The 19,729-nt window shown below is 32.1% G+C and overlaps 1 protein-coding gene across 2 annotated transcripts in view; it reads right to left on the reverse strand.

Annotated features, from left to right (window-relative positions):
• Positions 1 to 16,807, reverse strand: part of LOC118195585 (protein capicua homolog) — a 122,311-nt gene extending 105,504 nt beyond the window's left edge. Inside the window, exons 1-2 of one of the 2 annotated variants that reach the window (XR_015040464.1) lie at positions 16,427 to 16,807; positions 11,496 to 14,389 (exon numbers count right to left, since the gene is read on the reverse strand). Coding sequence is in view for 1 of the 2 variants with exons in the window: in XM_085814210.1 (XP_085670336.1) it covers positions 11,496 to 14,340 (2,845 nt within the window). In the remaining variant the exon portion in view is untranslated. The remainder of the gene's footprint in view (positions 1 to 11,495; positions 14,390 to 16,426) is intronic. The other variant, XM_085814210.1, reaches the window with a different exon arrangement.
• Positions 16,808 to 19,729: the final 2,922 nt, after the last annotated feature.

Here is a 19,729-nt window from a genome sequence, read left to right on the forward strand (position 1 = left end):
TATGCTAAGAGCTGCTGTTGAGAATGCAGTAACATGATTTAACTTGCTTTCGGAAAATGCTGGACGCTACATTGAACATGCTTTGTAACACGTTTCGGAAAATATTAAACACATTTTAAACAGATGTTTTCGTGTCTTATTTCATTTAAAAATATTGTATACAGCGCCATTTTTCCCTTGATGGTGAGTTTTTGAACTCTTTTTTTTTTCCGCCGAAAATAAATTCTCATAACTCCTTTACACGATTCCCAAGTTTGATAACATTTGGTCCGGTAGTTTTCCTTTTATGACCATTTCAAAGTGGAACTTTAATAATAACCACCATGTAAAATAAGCTTTAAAAGTCTGACAGTTTGGTTCAAGTTCCAACTTTAAAATATATATATATAAATATAAATTTTTATATTAATTCTCTTAGAAAGCATGGTTTAAGAAGCTAATTTTTTCTCTCGCGTTATAGATTGTATAAAAAAACATGATCTTTAATATGATTTAGATTGTTTCAGCCGATATAAGAATCGGGTTACTCTGTGGTACAGAATAAACCCTGCTGGACTGTTTTATTTCTTTGTCATTTAGCAAAAATCTTTTAATTAAATTATTTATCCTTTGGACTTCACTTTAAACTTTATTTATAGCTAAAATGACTAAAAAATGAAAAGCTGTCTTTAGCTGAAACGCAATTCATATAATTGATATTTTAAAAAATTGACAAGAATGCAAAATGTATGGAAGTCTAGCAGTCGAAAAATCTTAATTTTCTTGTGTGAGCACTGAAAATAACTGTGGAAGGAAAGAAGAAAATTAGGGAGAAAAGTAAGCAAAAATTTGCAGGGAAATTTGGCTGTCAGACGTACCAAGATGTTCAAAAAGTTGGACGCTTTTGAATATACTTTCAGGATACTTCAAAGAATTTAGGTGTTCAAAGAGCAAACACTTGGACGAGTACACCAGCAAATACCATCAATTGAGCTTGTGTTAACAGAAAAGACAAAACGATATCATTGCAGATTAAAGTGAAGAGCGACTGGTTTTAAACTATATGGTTGTGTAAATTACGTTATAGAACATCATATCGTATCATAAATGGTGAATCCCATGATTTCCTCAGTCGAATTATTTGAAGATTGAGGAGTTTATCCAGTGATGTATGTGGATGTCACTTAAAGATGTTTTTTTCCCTTCCTGATGAACTAGCGGCCGAGCGGTAAAGTCCCTGAACACTGGTAGTTCGGTCCGAGGTTCGAATCCCGCGAACGGGCTGGCTGCATGGGCGTTTTCGTGGTTTTCCCCATGTGTAACGTGTATGCGAGCCAGTTTCCCTTAGAAAGTCCTCCAGGAAGGCATCCCTCCCCTTAGGCAACTAGCCGTAGTGTGCTTTGTCATAATAAAATAAACCAAAACCTTTTGATGAGACCAGACTTTCCTTTCATCTCATAGCTTCAAAATGTTTAGCCTCTAAAGACTGATAAAGGCTCTGACGAAATACTTCGTGAAGAACTTTCTAAGGGAAACCAGCTGTCATACGCGGTACACACGAGAAAATCCACGAAAACGCCCATGCAACTAGCCCGTTTACCGGGGTTCGAACCCCGGAGTGAACTACCAGTGTTCAGCAACTTTACCGCTCGGCCGTTTGTGGGCCTTTATGAAATGGAAGGCGATAACTTTATTTAAAATGATTGTCAAGAAATACCAAAATGTTTCGAAAAGTTGGATACTTTTCAATATACTTTCAGAATGCTTAAAGAAACAGAGAAGAAAAATAAATTTTTTCGTAAAATTTAGTATTCGTATTTTTTTTAATTTAAAACTTTTCAATCTTATGATATTTGATTCTTGCGATTTCAAAAATAAAATATTTGACTAAAATATGAATAACATTTTAAGAAACCAAATGTAGGATAAAATTGTGTAAAGCAATGGGCACAATGATAAAACCGTTTAAAGCAGTGTATGCAAGTCATCCTAAGTTAAAATATCGGTTATACATCTCTCTTATTTATATATATTTTTTCTGAACGGAACATTGAAAGGCGTGTAAAACTGTGCTTTACTGTATTTTCTCTTTTAATATAGTATGCAGTTTTCAAACGCATCGTAGTCTGGGTTCTTCCGAAAAAAACGCAGTTCAAATAAATAAAATCAAATTCTGGAAAATTGATATTAATAAATATATTTAAAATGCTCAGTTCGAAGGAATAAATAGAAAATTTTAAAACAATTATCTGAAGAGACAATGCAACACAAACAATTAAAATAAAAGTATAAAAATTTAAAAATGACCTAAAATAATAGCTATGACGAGAAATATATATAAAGAAAACTATTTAAAAAAAAATAAATAAATGCTGCACCTTTATTTACGCAGTTCGAATAGGTAAATAGAAATTTTTAAAACAGTTATTCGGAAAAAAAAAAAGTGCAACTTAAACAATTAAAATGAAATTCGAAAAGAAAAAATTACTTAAAATAATAAGTTATAATGAAAAATATAATATAAAGAATATTATTTTAAAAAAAGGAATGATGGTGACTTTTTTTCTAAGGAAACTAGGTTGCCATATATTAAGAAGTTCGCCAAGTGAAGTATTCTTGGCGCAAACTGACAAAAAAGTGCCAACATAAATTTGTGAATTTCTCCGTAAATTTCGCTCCAAATTTTACAAAATTTCATATTTAGGCGTAATTTGAGTCGTAGAATCGAAATATGTAAAAAAATTGGTATGTTATTTCAGAAAAAGTCCGATTTTGTGTCAAAATACCTATGTTAGAATAGTGCTATATATAAATCTAATATAAATCCTAAGTCGCGCTTTCGAGACATGAAGAACGCAATTTGAATTTTGTCAATCGGCCCAGTAGATCGGGAGATATAGGACTGTCCCATTTTTTTTTTGAGCAGTGTACATACAAACAGTGATAGATCGATAAAGTTTATTTTCCCAAAGGAAACAATGAGAAAGTAGCCAATGAACTTACATGCACTTCTTTAGTATTGATAAAACTGATTATCAGAGAGATAAGAAAATAAAATGCTCTGCCAAAAAATTGCTCCTGGAGGCAAGAGGGTATGCGCATGATTACCTGTTTCTAAAGGACATCAATCTAGAATTTAGTGCTATCAGCACTCTTAAAGGAAATAAATCACCTAGAAATTATCTTTGGATATTTTTTGGATAATTTTCTCCACATACTTTTTTGGAGAAATGGTTAAACATCCTGGTGAAAAAGCAAGACAATGCTTTTTGAGAATCTTTAACACATTATCGAAATCTGGTAAGCTGCCTAAGGCATGAAAAATTTTTATCACTGTACCTTAACTTAAACTAAATAAATCAGCCACAGAATGCAAGAACTATAGGCTATCGCCCTAACTAGCATCCTTTGCAAGGTAACGGAATGAATTATCCACTCCAAAATCATGGAGGTCTTTATAAAACTCAAGATAAATTTCTATCAGACATCCTACAGAAAACATTCCACTGAAGACCAATTATTCTATCTCAGTCAATTTATCATCGATGGTTTCCAAGAATGACTACTCAAAAGGACCACTGCTATTTTTCTTGTCTGCATCTGATAGAATAAGGAGACAAAAACTCTTATGGGGATCAATTTATGACTAAAACCATAGTCAGAACTGTCACAGAGGACTGAAAATTGACAGAGAGGTTACGAAAACCTGCAAGAGCTGTGATAACTGCCCAGACACAGAACTGACAAATGCACACATTTTTTATCGTCTGGCTGTCCTTGCTAAATTGTTAAAAATTGGGGGACTTGTTCAAATCTCTATGATAACATTTTGCAGATTGCCAGAGCTGTCATCTTCGTCCATGGCACTATTTGAACATGTTTTATATTAGACACAAGAACAACTCTTTTTGAGACAGATTTTAATTAATGTTTACTTTTATGATACCCCCAAATTAAAATAATACTTATTCATTACGATATGGTTACTTTGATTTTCCCTCTGCATTTGATTTTCAGAACTTCATCAGCTCATAATATTCATTATCACATTTATTTTTGCGTTAAAAATGGAGTAAACCCTCTTCTGATGATCTGTTTAGAGGTGACTATGGTCCATATAATACCTGAAATTATGGGTTTTTTACTTTCTCAAATATGAAATATCTGGAGTGAGATGTAGACTCTGTAATCAGCAAATTTGCAAAATCTTTCTAAATTTGGGGTGAAAATGTGCTCTAATCGAGACCCTTGGTGTGATTTTGTGTGGGTTAACATACGTTCCAATGTAAAGCTAAAGAAATATGAAAAAATGAATTAGAGGATGAAATAAAAGAATATGAAAAAAATTAGTAGAGCACAAAATAAAAGATAATTAAATAATTCTGACTTATTTTGAGAAAGAATCCTTTCTAAGTGTGGAATATATTCTTCCAATCGCTTTTAAGAAAGACTCCCACACATTATCATCCAGTGAGTGGCCATGCATTTTTCTCCCTAAGTAGGAATCAAACTTTCCCTCCACATGGTTTATGTTTTTTCCGAGGAAGCACTTGACTGCTGACCAAATCGATTCTATGGAGCTGGTATACACACCTGTATGAGGAGCTTTGACTCTTAATGCACAGATCCTTCATTGGCGATACTATCACAAATTCCCGGTAACACCTACTCACGAATCACAGCCAAAAGTTCCTGGTTGATCTTTGGATTATGGTAACTTGGCGATAATTTGGCGACCAACTCTGCTACAGCAACCCTCTATTTTTTTTTCGCCGCCATTTTGTCTTCACGAAGTAAAGACATGTTTCTTTTCTTTTTATTTACTCAACACTTTTTCCAACAATCTGCTAGCCGAATTACACTTATGCTAGAAATTTTATGGAACAAAACTGCTTAATCATGACAAATAGTAACTGCAAAATTGGAAAAAAGTGCAGAATTACAAACTCCTTGCCGCGTTTTTCAAAATCGCACATACACAGTAACCATGTACACGTCGACTTATTTTTACTTAAAAAAACATCCCACAATTGCACAAAAATGGCATTGCGCGCACTCTTGACTTTATCCATCTACACTGCTATTTTCGGTTGATCTTTACAATATGGTAACTGGTAGTTTGGCGACATTTTGGAGGCGATAAAGGTTACTACCTGGGACTTTAGTAATAATGTGAGCAGTACTCAGTTCCGATTACGCATTATTTTGTGTGAGGGAAATGAGAGATCATGGGAAGGAATGAGAGATCATGAGGTGGAAAGGAATTTTGTATTATTGGGAAAATTGTTATTAACAATGATTTAGTTTAAAGTAATTAGGATTGTAAGGTAATTTTTATTAATTTAATGTATGTGCTCATTTATATTTTAAGTAGTGTTTATGAATTTAATTATATTTTAATGAAATGATAGTTATTTTGTGAATTTTATGTTTGTAGGAATTTGGTATACGTTTAAGTTGAAATAAACGTGCATGGAAATAACTTAAATATTTGATACTAAGTATTTGTAATGCTTGCAGTATGAATTCGTTGGTGACGTGTATAATGTAATAGTTGATTTAGAGGTAAAAGTTTTTGGATATTTTATTTATTTTATATGTGGAAATGTTCATATTTGTAAAGGGTAAATACTTTTTCGCGATCAGTTAATTTCATATATGTTCTTTTTACCGGGTTTAAAGATTGAGAAAATTGTCATGTATTTTCGTGAAATTTTTCTAATTTATGAGAAAAAAGCAGTGTACATGGATATAGTGAAGAGTGTGCGCAATGCCATTTTTGTGCAATTCTGGGATGTTTTTTTAAGTAAAAATAAGTCGCCGTGTACATGGTTTATGTGTATGTGTTATTTTGAAAAACGCGTAAGGAGTATAATATTGTGCACTTTTTCCCAATTTTGCAGTGAATATTTGTCATGATTAAGCAGTTTTGTTTGATAAAATTTCTAGCATAAGTGTAATTCGGCTACTACGCATTCAGTAGATAAAAGAATTCAGTAGAAGTGTTCAGTAGATAAAAAGAAAAGAAACATGTCTTTACTTCGTGAAGACAAAATGGCGGCGGGGAAAAAAAATAGAGGGTTGCTGTAGGAGAGTTGGTCGCCAAAAAAACGCCAAGTTACCATAATGTAAAGATCAACCCTATTTTCTCATAAATTACAAAAATTTGCACGAAAATGCAGGAAAATTTTCTGAATCTTTAAACTCTGAAAAAAGCACATATATGAAATTACCTGATCGCGAAAAAGTATATATCCTATCCAAGGATGAACATTTCCACGTATAATATAAATAAAATATTCAAAAACTTTTACCTCTAAATTATCTATTATAAACGTCACCAACGAATTCATAACAAAACGTTAAAAATGGTTACAAATACTTAGTGTCAAATATTTAAATTATTTCCATACACGTTTACTTCAACTGAAACGTATACCAAATTCCTACAAACATAAAATTCACAAAATAACTATTATTTAATTAAAATATCACTAAACCATGTACATGTCGACTTATTTTTACTTAAAAAAACATCCCAGAATTGCACAAAAATGGCATTGCGCACCCTCTTCACTATATCCATGTACACTGCTTTTTTTCTCATAAATTAGAAAAATTTCACGAAAATGCATGAAAATTTTGTGAATCTTTAAATCCGGTAAAACGAACATATATGAAATTACCTGATCGCGAAAATGTATATACCCTTTCCAAAGATGAACATTTCCAAGTATAAAATATCCAAAAACTTTTACCTCAAAATTATCTATTATATTTTAAACGTCACCAACGAATTCATACTGCAAACATTATAAATGGTTACAAATACTTAGTGTCAAATATTTAAATTATTTCCATGCACGTTTACTTCCACTGAAACGTATACCAAATTCCTACAAACATATAATTCACAAAATAACTATCATTTAATTAAAATATAATTAAATTCAAAAACACTACTTAAAATATAAATAAGCACATACATTAAATTAATAAAAATTAGCTTACAATCCTAACTACTTTAAACTAAATCATTGCTAATAACAATTTTCCAATAATACCATATTACTTTATTTACTCCTTACATTTAGAACAATGCATAAAAATAATATCCTCAAATAATTAAAAATACTAACTTACCTAATCTTCTTCAGAATCTTGATGACGTGGCGGATACACTTTTCTAATTCATTCAATAAAATTATTGAAAGATTTTTTCTGCAAATTTTTCCTCCATACTTCCTCCGCTAAATAAAAAGCAAAATTCTCTTTATCACAATGCCTAAATACCCATTTCGAATTCACTTTAGTTAGGGCCATGGGATCCAAAAATTAACCAACACTGTTTCACACAACACAGAATAAAGCTAAATACGAAATTTCCAGTTTTTTTCCAGATTTCCCCCTTTTCCGATTAAAGAACTGTAATTCGTCCATTAATGTCACATGACATATCTCATGATCTCTCATTTTCCTCGCACAAAATAATGCGTAATCGGAACTGAGTACTTCTCACATTATTACCAAAGTCCTAGGTAGTAACCTTTATCGCCTCCAAAATGTCGCCATACTACCAGTTACCATATTCCAAAGATCAGCCAAGTTCCTCTTTCATCCGTGGTTCAACCACTATAGCAAAGCATTTATCCGTTCCTCCATATTTCACTTTACCAAATTTTGATTGGATTCATCCACTTCTACAATTACTTCAGGTCCTCAAAGTTCCGAGCTTTTCCCTAGCACATCAATAGCAATCCTCTCTACAAAACATAAACCAATCCACAACTGCATGGTTATGCATGTTCATTTCACTAATAACAAAATCATTCGAACACCTTCCAAACCACTATCTCATTACTCATAGAATCTGACACATACTCAAATGGCTGTGGGAAAACCATGAACCTCCCCTTATACTCCTGCAAACATCATGAGAAATACTTCCTTTCTTCCTGCATCTCCATTCATATCTGTTATTTTCCCTTTCTTGCAATCACATGCTCCCACAACATTTCAGACATTCATATGTTAACACAATTAACCCTTTAATTACACACCAATCCCAAACTGCAAGATTACCTTTCACTTCCAAAATAGCAAAAAATTCAGTAATGCATTCGCTCTCCACAGTCAAATTCATAGATCTGATTTAAATTGAGGGAAATGCATATTAAAATTTTTAGAAAAAGCAGACATACCCACATATGTTGTATTACATAAAGTAACAACACTAAAGTGATTTAAATTAACTAATTTTAACTTTGAAAAAGGCTCAGATTTGAAGAATACCCTAAAACATGACAAAATATGTGCAGTGCAACAAAACTTTAAAAAAAAAAAAAAAAAAATTGCGTGTGGCCAGAAAACGTAACAAAAACAAAATAAGCACTCTCGCAAGCCAGAAAAATTTTTTAGCTTTGCAATCCGAGAAAATTAGGTTTCTAGATTTGACATCTTATTACCAGGCAATAAATTTGTCCCCAGGAGTGCGAGTTAAAGCACATTTTGCCCCATATTTTGTTTCAGAACAAATATATCATTTAGATTAAAAAACTTTTTAACACTAAATAAAGTTCAATGAGAATTCAAAGTTCTAGTTGGAGCAAACTAAGTTTGTGTTACATGAAAAAGTAATTTTACTGTTTCTCTTACACATAATAAGAAAACACTGATATAGTAACATTTTGGGCAGAAATATTCAAAGTGAAAGAAAATGGAAAAGAGAAATACCCGATATTGACAAAACTGATTAAATCTCTTTTAACTTGCTTAGACAGAGCCATTACTGAAAGTTCATTTAATTATATGGATGTCAGAATGGAAAACATCTTTGAACAGGCTGCATAGACTAAAATATTATTTATTCTCATTGCACAAAATTGCATATAATGCTTTTGGGTCAAAAAGTCCTTCTGATGATTATTGGTAAAGGTCTTAGGAGTAATTTATTGCATAACCAGACAGCTTATTAAAATTCTTTACATTCTGCAAGTTCTAATCTAATGCTTAAAAAGGATTAAGTGTAAAGCCATTGTCTACATCAAAATGACCTGCAGATCATGCTGAATTTTCAGTTGTTAGTAAAGAAAAATACAAATGCAAAACCTCTTAAAAAGTAACACCTCCCATCCATGAAAAGCTAGCTTAATAATTTTTATAACAAATGTTGAAAAACAAATCAATAGGGAACTGTGTAAATTAATGTAGTGAAATATGAATTAATTTTAATAATATATTTATGACATACAGTAGTTTGAAAATACATCTGCATGCATGTATGTATGTAATAATATCATATCAATACTCAAAAATTTTTGAATTCATGTTGGACTTTTACTGCATAAATATTTTTAAGATTTTCAAAATGAGGTTATGATCAGCCCAGGACCCACCTTCTTAAGATGGCCATTTATGAAAGTGATCCATAGTTCAAAAAATATTAACAAACACTGGGATTGAATTTCACTTTGCTATGATGACATTTCTGCTATATGGTGGTTTCAAATCATCTGAAAGCATCTTAAAGAGAACTAGTATCTTTTTTTAAAACTTAGTTCCCTTTGGTAAAAGCCATGACACATTACTAAATACATATCGATACTCTTCTGTTATCGCGACCAGATTCAGAAATGTATGTTCATATACACATACATTCATAAGTACGCTGGGCAAAAAAAAAAAAGGGGGGGTCAGTTCTATATCTCCACTTCTACTGGGCCGATTGATGAAATTCAATTTGTGTTTTTCATGTCTCGAAAGTGCGAGTTAGAAAATGATACGCCAATTTTTTCCCCTATTTTGATTTTTGACTCAAATTACGCCAGAGTATCAAGTTTTGTAAAAATCGCAAGAATAATTTTTAAAAAATTAGCCCTCAAAATTTTAGCTTCTCAATGTTAATTGATATATATTTATAAATATCTCCTTTTTTATTAAATTCGATTCTTTCTTCCAGAATTCAAAATGTAGGTTTATTCCAAATAAAATTCAACCATTTTTTATGATTTATTTTTAAATTTTTTGAAAAAAATTTTGAATTATAACCTATAAAATTTTTACTACCATCTAAAAAGTAGATGTATTTAATAAATAAATATACCTGCAAAAAATTTAAAGTTTTTTATTCAAAATTTCTTAGGATATACGTGAATTTACATAGTGGGGTGTTTTGAAGTTTGGCATATTCGTTATAAGAGATAATAATGCTAAATGTGGTTTATGTGCTTTGTTAAAATTATTTGAATTAAATTATTATTCATTAATATTTCATTATGATGGCAAAGTTGTTTAGTGAAGTAGAAAGATTTCTACAACAAAAGGAAAGCAGAAGATTAAAAAGTCTGTTGGTCAGTACTTTACAGAAATCAACAAAAAAAACCATTTTTTTTTTTTTTTTTTTTTTTTACCTGCAAGTGTTCTGCCTGTATCCCCAAATAAAAAAAAAAAAAAAGACTATATTCCAAGAGGAATAAATCCTGGAGCTAAAATTTCAAAAAGCATACTTCCTCAAAATGCACATACAGTAAAGTGTCACAAGTCTTGAATTTCAAATCTATCCTTTATTCTGACTTTAGGTGAATTTTTTTCAGTGCGAAAAATCAGGCAATGACAAATACTGACATCATGAAAATGGAATAACCTCATAATAATGCATGTAAGAAAATCGTTCACGTCAAAAGGATAGGAAAATTATTTTTTTAACTGTCAATATTCTTTTATATATGACAAATAAAAATAACAAGCACGTGTAAAATTCTACAGCAGAGATCAATTCTAAAACCATGAGAAAAATAAAAGCTGGAGAAGAATGAATGTCATTCAGTGAATTAGTCTAAAATATAGAAAACTCAATTAAGTGGAGAAGAGGGCAAAATATCTAAAGTGGCATGCAGAACATTTGTTATGAACTTTTTTCAAAGAGAATTTCACAAGATTCAAGGAAAACTACCTCATTTAGATGAGACCATTATGATATACAGTATTTACAAATTCAATTCAATTACAGTCTGAAGAATGTTTAAAATTTAATTTATATTCAGCACTCTGTAATAATATTTCCCCATTTTCAAGACATATTGAGGTTTATATCCATTATTAAAGTAAAAGAATATATATATATATATAATCTTTCCAAATTTATTTATTTATTATACATTCTATTCTTAGACTGTAAAAGAATTTCTATCTCCCAACTTGTACAGCAACACTGTTTCCGATGTGCTTTGCGAGATAAAGTTGCTATTATTTTAATACGTAACATCAATTTAAACGATGCCAAAAGTTTCTTAAAAAATAACAATCTACACAACAGAGTTATAATCTGATAAGTATAACTGCAAATAATTTCCACTCCCCCCCCCCTCATTTTTTTTAATAATTACACAAATAATGCTTCAATGTTTAGTATTACAAAGGAATAAATATACTTTGATTTTAAAATAAAATTTAATAAAAGCACACCCAAAAAATAAATATATATAAAAAGCACACTATGAAGTGAAAAATTAACTCACCTGCACCATTCTTCCCATTATCTATGGAAATATCCTTTTTCACAGGAGAATTGGAAGAAGCAACAGGTATCACAGATTGCGAAGGTGTGATAGGCTGCGAATTTGTAATTCTAGAATCTTTTTCAGTAAAGCTTTGAATTCTTCCATCACATGCATATTTTGTATAGTCATAATCTACAGGTTTCTCTTCATCTCGCACTAACACAGAATTCTGAACGGAGTAATTTGAAACAAAATTACCAGCTGATGCAGATGTTATAACGGTGGGTTCGCTGTTCATATACTGCATATCGTTTCGCACAACTTTTTTCACAAGTAACACTGCTTGAGTGTCTGCTACTGCACGAGATGTACCTTCCTCCAAACTAGGCATCATATCAGGAACACTGCTTTGAGACAAGGTAACAATGCCATCTTTGGATGCCTTCATAATAACATGCTCTTGTTTATGATTTTCAATATGAGAAGGCATATCCCGCATTCCAACTGGACGTGAATTGACAGGCTGAATAACAGACAAAGTATCTGGTTGATTTGTGCTCAAATGAAGCACAGAAGCTCTTGCCTCAGGTTGCACACTGAGTTCTTGAATAGTAACAGGATGTTGTATGACTTCAGTCCTTATGGCACCAGGATGATAAATTGTATTGGAAGCTGAATAGTTATTTGATAATATTTCTGGAGCAGAAGTTAATGTTTGAGACTCCTGTGAGGATATAGTCCATTGGGGAGGTTGTTGACTAACAGTAGGTGATGGCAGAGGATGACCAATAGGAGTAAAAAGGTTTATGTGGTTTGGAGTTTGAAAAGTTCGAGGAGATATTGGATTAGGGGTATTGTTAGGAGAAAATGCTGGAGTAGCTGACCTTGAGTTCCCTAAAGAAACAAGCATATTTGCAGCTTCAGTTTCATCTCTATCAAAACGTCCCTGCACTCGATCTCTTTCAGAGAAAACTGGGTTAGACTCACTGTCATGAGATGATTCTTCCCATTCTAGTTCTCTGCCTGTAGCAGAATCTTTGAAAGTTCCTTTACGGCGACCCGGGAAAGACAGAGAAGGAGGACGAATATTCTTTCCTCTCAGGGATAAATGACGAGAGCAATAACCTCTACGTTGAGACTCTTTCGTACAGCCCTCTTTTGAGCACAATCTGCGCCACTGTTTACCATTAAACTTTTTTCTGATGCCATTTGGGGTTGAAACAATGTCGCCTTTTTTATATTTTGCATTTAGCATAGCTGGTGAACGTGACGTACCAAGACAATCGGATGAATCGGTACTTGCACGGCTCAATCCAGTCTCACTTTTCCGAGATTGAGACCGTGGGGTAATACTACCTTGAGATAAAGCTGAAGGTCTTTGGTATGGATAAGTAAAATAATCTTGATCAAATTTAATATTTTCTTTTTTTAAATCCTCATCAGATGATTCTTCATCAAAATGTGGGCTTCTTAATTCTTTCTTATTAAGCACAGTTTCATGCACCAACTGCTCAGAAGTCCCAGTGTTAAATGTGTTGGAGATGGATGGTACTTGTATTTGATTAGGTAAAGGAGATGTTGCATACAGCTCCGACACAGGCGCAGGCATTCTTAAAGGCATATCTTGAAAAGTCTGATGATTTGTAATTACTTGAGTAAAAGCACTTGTTTGAGGGGTGGGAAGTTCAATTTGTGCAGGCTGAGGCCTCCAAGCTAAGTTCTCATTAGCTTCTATTTGTAAACTACTCTGAGCCGAAACTGATAGCTGAGGTGGCGCAGGTGTAAAAGGCATTGATGGCTGAGGATCCATGTCAAGCTCTTCCCACCATGGTGGCAAAAGGAGCCTGAGATTTGCTCTAGAAACCCAAACAGTAGTTCCTGCGTGTCCATACTGTGATGTACCTTCTAGTTTCACATTAAAAAGCACAGGTTTAGGGCTTATGGAAATAATTTCTCCTACTACAAACACATTTTCATCCTGATTCACACGAACACAAACACAAGTACCTACTTTGACTTGGCCTGGTGATGGACTGTGATCACTTATCACATCGTATTTACCATTGCCTAAAACATCAAAGATACACTTTGTTGATTGGTCTCTGTCAAACAGTATTACAATATCACAGTTATTTTTTAACTCTCTAATAACACCAGGTAAATAAATACCATTACATTTTGCTAAAACCCTTTGGCCTTTCCAGTCTTTTAAGTCTATATCTATGCCATTGAGTGACAGAAAAGGAAGCTGAGGAGGTGAAGTCTGCTGACTTGCAAGTTGGGTCACAGTCCTTGTTATGACACTTGATGGTTCGAAAGGTTTACTCACTTCACTAACCATCATACCTTCAACATCAGAAGGATTAAATTTCCTTTTCTTTGGCACTTTTTTTGCTAATAACTGCAAATTTTCATCTTTACTGCTGCTATTTTCAACCAAATTTGGAAATTTGGGTTCCACAGGATGAGAAACTACTACAGTAGTTTGAATACATTCCAATTTTGGAGGTGATGGAGAAGTTCTAGTATCATGAGTAGAATGAGATTCACCAGTATCTGACGCAGTTATAGCTTTCATTTCACTCAAAAGACACTCATTTTGACTGATGTTTGGATGACTTTTTGGTGGAGAAACACAGTCCACTGATTTTGATGCAAGAGTTAAAACTGTATTAATGTCATCGGCAGGAGAATCTAAATTTTTATGATCAACATCTGGAATTTTTAAATCATCATCCTGCTTATCATCTGTAGTTTCAAGATTCGCATGTCTCTTCCTACTTCTTGTTGTTCTGGCAGAAGGTGCAACAATCTTAGCTACACCTCCTGCCTTCTTGTGCCTACTGTCACTGCGACGATTCATTTCAACATGCTGGTTATATTATGGTGAAATCCCATGCTGAATCGCAAGGCTGAAAAGGAAGAAAAAAGCAATGTAATTAATGAAAGTAACAAATATAAAATCAAGAATTCTGTTAAAGTATGAAATGACAATTACAATTTAAATACAGTAAAGTTTCATGAAACTAAATAAAGCTGATTTCAAAAAAGAGCAATTTCTGAAAATTTAATAGATGTGGAATACCTGATTAGCATACCATAATGCACATCAACAATGCTTCAATATATGCACTTATTCAAAAAAAAAAAAGTGACAAAAATTAAAAGGCAGATAGGAGAGACCAAACTAAGCAGATTTTTATTGGAATGTGTACAGAAACAGCATATTACAAGTAACAGGGACTGTTCAGCAGCATGTAAAAAGGTGTTATGCATATGACCCATATAAATCATCATAATCATACCCGATAATATACATTGGTTTATAATTTAATCAACATACACTGCTCCATTTTATCTGCATTAGAGATAAAATGCATTTAAGCAGTGATGTATACCACTTGAAATCCACACAAGTATTATGCCAGCAGAACCAAGAATTTATGCCAGCAGAACACTTTTCATATACTGCTAAGTATCTTGTACCACCTAAATTTCATTTCTATACATACATCCCATAACAAAATCAGCTTATTTTGGTTCTTTCTATCTGCTTTTATATTTCTGCCATATATATTTTAATCATTCTGCATACATATAATCTCTATTTAAAAAATAAATAAAGAGGAATTCAAGACAAAAATATTAAGTGTAGCATAACCAACATTCCTTTCCTTGAAAAATAAACTTATTAGATTTTTAAAATAAGATATTTTGTCATTAATACATAAAAAAATTATTTCAGTTTTTCCTACTATACTATTAACTTAAAAATCCAAATTTTAAACAAATACTTCTGATTAAAAGAAAATCATATGCAATGCACACATGCATATTTATTGTTTCTTAAATATTGTATTATTCCACTAAAAGTTAATTATTACAGAAATTCTATTATAAATATAACAGAACTATAATATCAATAATTATAAATATAATGGAAGATCAATCAAATGCTTTATCTTTTTGCACATTAATTCTGCAGCAGTACTATTTTACCCATAACAAAACACACGATTTTCTTAGTTCCAGTTCTGAACAAGATTATGACAAAAATCAAAAAGAATGCAGCAAGACACTCATCACAACACAAATGTAACAGGAGTTTTCATATGACAATCAAACCGCAAACATGCATAAAAACAAAGACCGTGTTAATGTTTTGTAATAATATTTAAAATATAATATATAAACAAATATATAGTTTTCAGCTTGGAAAATAATATGTACAATATATATTAAAGTTCTTAGTGATTGACTAGAGTGATGAATCTAAATGATTAAATACCTGTCAAATACACTCTTTTCACATTAATTTTGCAGTAACACACAACTTACACGATAATTTAATTCACAGACTTCGAGGGTAAGATTATTAACAACCTAAATCAATAATGATACTATCTGACAGTATTATAATTTAACCTAATCACGATATTAGTAATATCCAATTCCATTTCCTTCTCACAGTATGCATAAATAAATAAAATACAAACCTGGGATATATATATACAGTGAGCAATTTATTACGAAACAGAAAATAGTTTTAGCAGCAGAGGACCCTATTAAAAGAAAATCGCAATAAAAACTTTTATGCAATAATATAAAATTTCTTTATATGCATTTCTGCATCTTGGATCTATCATATTATGAAATGCTGCACTTAAAGCGATAAGGAATCAAATGCAATAATAAAGCAAGGGTAACCACAAGCAAAGACATGTTTATTTTGCAGCCAACACCTGACAAGCAGCACTGTAGTGCACGTACACTTTAAGCCTACCATCCCGCTGTGTTGATCGACCATACAAACATTTAAACTGAAAGCATGTATTTAGTAGCGCAAAATTCATAACATGCTATCTCATAAGAGATCGTGCAACACATTTCCGTCATTATTAAATATTAATAGCACGAATTGCAAAATAATGGCAAAACAAAGTACTTACATTACCCAAATATTCCACTCTTTCATATTATCAACACTAGCCCCATCTCATCGCTGATTCTTGACCTAAAAATGGTGAATGAGTAACAGAGCTAGTAAAGTTGAGATCTACGATTGGGCAGATGTATAATCACGTGCTCAAAATGTCTGGAGTTGTATGCGCTCATTGGCTGTAGTAGCTCCATGTAATGCTCCACTAGATCTATTCACTTGCAATAGTTATTTCTTTTATTTTCAACAGACATTTAAAATATTTGCAGAAAACTGTAATGCAGTGTACACTTTAGACTCATAGTTTAGTAATGCTTTCATTGCAATATGACCCTAAGCTAAAAAAATGCAATACCTGCTCAAACCTGTTAATGTACTGCATTTTCCTTTCGAAAGCTGACGTAATCGGCTGATGAGCAAGGCAACCTTGCTGCGACCACGCAGTGACTTCATTGAACGGACAACCAATCAGATCTTAAAGCGTTTGACGTAGTCTGGAAGAAGAAAATACATGCAGTTTCGGAGGAGTTAGAATGAAAGAACACATATACACACTAAAAAATAAATAAAAAGAAGACAGAAAATAAAAGAGAAACCCGCAGTCTACGCTGACAGATGAATTCGCGTACGTATCAATATGCCCGTAAATTGTCTAGAAATTCTAAGCCATGGAACTACGGAGTACTGGATAAAATTTGAGCTTGTATTGAGTTTGAATAGCACATATATTCAAACTTTAATCAATCTACTCTCGACATAAGAATGAATGGGAATAAAAACCAATTTATTGTAATCGAAACAGGTTAAGGGTAAAAATGTTGAAATCGCCTTATATTTTAATACTGTTTCCACTAAAATTTTATTTTTATTTCTTATAACAAAAAATATCTTGAGTATTTTACAGCATGAGTGCAATTTCATGCTCTGAATTTCTACTGTTTTGATTCGAAATCCAACTTCGTTTTATATCCAATTTATTTCACTTTACGAATACATACAGATAAATGCGATTATTTACATGTAGAGTTTAGTATAATGATCAATTGATCCGTACATCTTAATGATGAAAAACATTCAGTATTTCAGTAACGTAACTTAACTGCTTACTTAGAAGAATAAGGAATTTCCCCGATCACAGCATTCGAAAACAAAACTAGTTACCAGATTCATACATTAAACAAAATTACAAAACAAACTATTAAAACGGGAAATGCTAAAAGGAGTCGCAACATCTACTATGTTTCTCATTTTCTAATAGAAAGTTAGGAAAAAAGTTTAGGCCACAGAAACATGCTTTTAAAAGAAAATTAAAAAAGGCATAACCACAAAATTAAATTTTAAAAAAGGATTTTAAACAAAATTATTAATATTTTTTTGCATTAAGGTTCATTTTTTATTCTTAATTACAAATGTCAAGCAACATAAAATTTTTTATATCGATTATTATGGGATATAAAACTCGTAAGAGAGAAACATTTTACAATAAGAATCTTAGTTCTAACCATCATTACAAAATATAATTCAATACCTTGGAAAATGAGGTTCAAAATCTTAGTTCGATTTAAACTGAGATACCGTTATTAGCCCAAAATGGGTCCAATTGGGCTAATGCTCTCCATTTTCAATCACTATAAACTGTGTATAACTTTTCAAATTGTTGCCACCAAATATTATCGCCCTGCATTATTTAAAAAAATTAAATAATGAAGAATAATAATAAAATAATGCTTTTAAAGAAAATGATTAATAAACAAATTAATGAATGAATAATCTGCATGAATGTATGCATTTTTCTAGCATTGTGAAAAAACGCATGTACCTACAGCTAGCAAATTTTGAATAACGTAGTCCTCGACACGAATATGGGCATCTAGAGGCCCGGACTTTTAATTTCGTATTTACTTTCTTATCTGTTTCATATTTTGTACTACTTTTATAAATTTTTGTTTAACAAACTCACGATTTGAAATCGAGTAGTTGCAACAGTGTACAGAATAAAACATTTTTATCTCCAGAAGGCGAAACTACCTAACGGGTATTCTAAATATGTGCTGTTTTAAAATATTGTATGATTTTTGTCGTTGAACGGAATTTAATGTGGCTTAAGTGCGAAGAACATGATATTTAATTAATAAAGTTAATACACGAGAGGTTAACAGTAAAAAGACCCCCCCCCCGAAAAAAACAGTTTTGCAAGTCAGCTTAATAAAAAAACTGAACATTGATATTATGAACTGAGAAAAGACAAAAAAAAAACAGAAAAATGTATGCCGATACTTAACGGGAACTCTCATCGGGATCATATCGGGAATTCTAAACATATGTTGCTATGCTGCTTTCAGTGAAAAGAAAATTATGCTTAAAAAGTTAAAAAGACAAAAAAAAAGGGGGGGTAGGTGTTAGTAGGAGTGAGCGTAACAGCAGACTTGTAGACGGCGAGCTCAGCGACAGCATAAAAAATCTTAGTAAATCCTTTTGGGCGACCAATTTGTTTTATTATTATTATTATTATTATTATTATTAGCACCAAAGCTGCTATTTGTCTAGAAAGGGAATTTTTGTCCGTATTACTTTTGTGTCCGAATCATATTTCAAACTATTGTCACTAAAAGTTATCGCAATGTATCATTTGAACTCACATTTTTTTCTTCCTTGTACGAAGTAAAAAGGAAGTATTGTAATCGCGAAAAGTTTCAAGCAGCGTATTTCAACGAAAATATCCATTTTGACCGCTATCGAGTGAAATTTAACGATGTTTTTGCGTGATATCTGTACGTAAGGACAGAATAAAAGACTCTTTTCCTCCAAAAAAATTATAAAACTGCTTTAAAATGAATTCTGAAGAGAATTTTTCGTGGCGTCTGTACGAACGTATGTACGTGCGTGCGTAAGTATGTACGTACGTATCTCGCATAACTCAAAAACGAATAGCCTCAGAATGTTGAAATTTTGTATATAGGACTGCTATAACATGTAGATGTGCACCTCGTATTTTGGTTGCAATCGGCCGCACCAAACGTATATAAATATATTTATATAGATATCCACTTTGTTACCCGGCTCAGTGATCTCAGTTTCTTTACTCTTATATGTTTGTAAATTGTACATTTTTTGCTTTAAAAATGGTTGAATTATGTTGTTCTTATCTTCCGGTTAAGGATTTTATGCCTTTAGTAAATCTGTATGCGATACTTTTAGAATTATCAACAATTTTAAAGTTGTTTAAATGCCGCTAAGCCTAATAATGTTTTTGATGGCGCCCACTAGAGAAACTTAGCTTCGCAACAACAAAGATAACGCCTTCATTTATTAT

This window comes from Stegodyphus dumicola, chromosome 3, assembly GCF_044657685.1.
Source record: "Stegodyphus dumicola isolate Sdum_Otavi_A_Nest chromosome 3, ASM4465768v1".
Lineage (NCBI taxonomy): Eukaryota > Metazoa > Arthropoda > Arachnida > Araneae > Eresidae > Stegodyphus > Stegodyphus dumicola.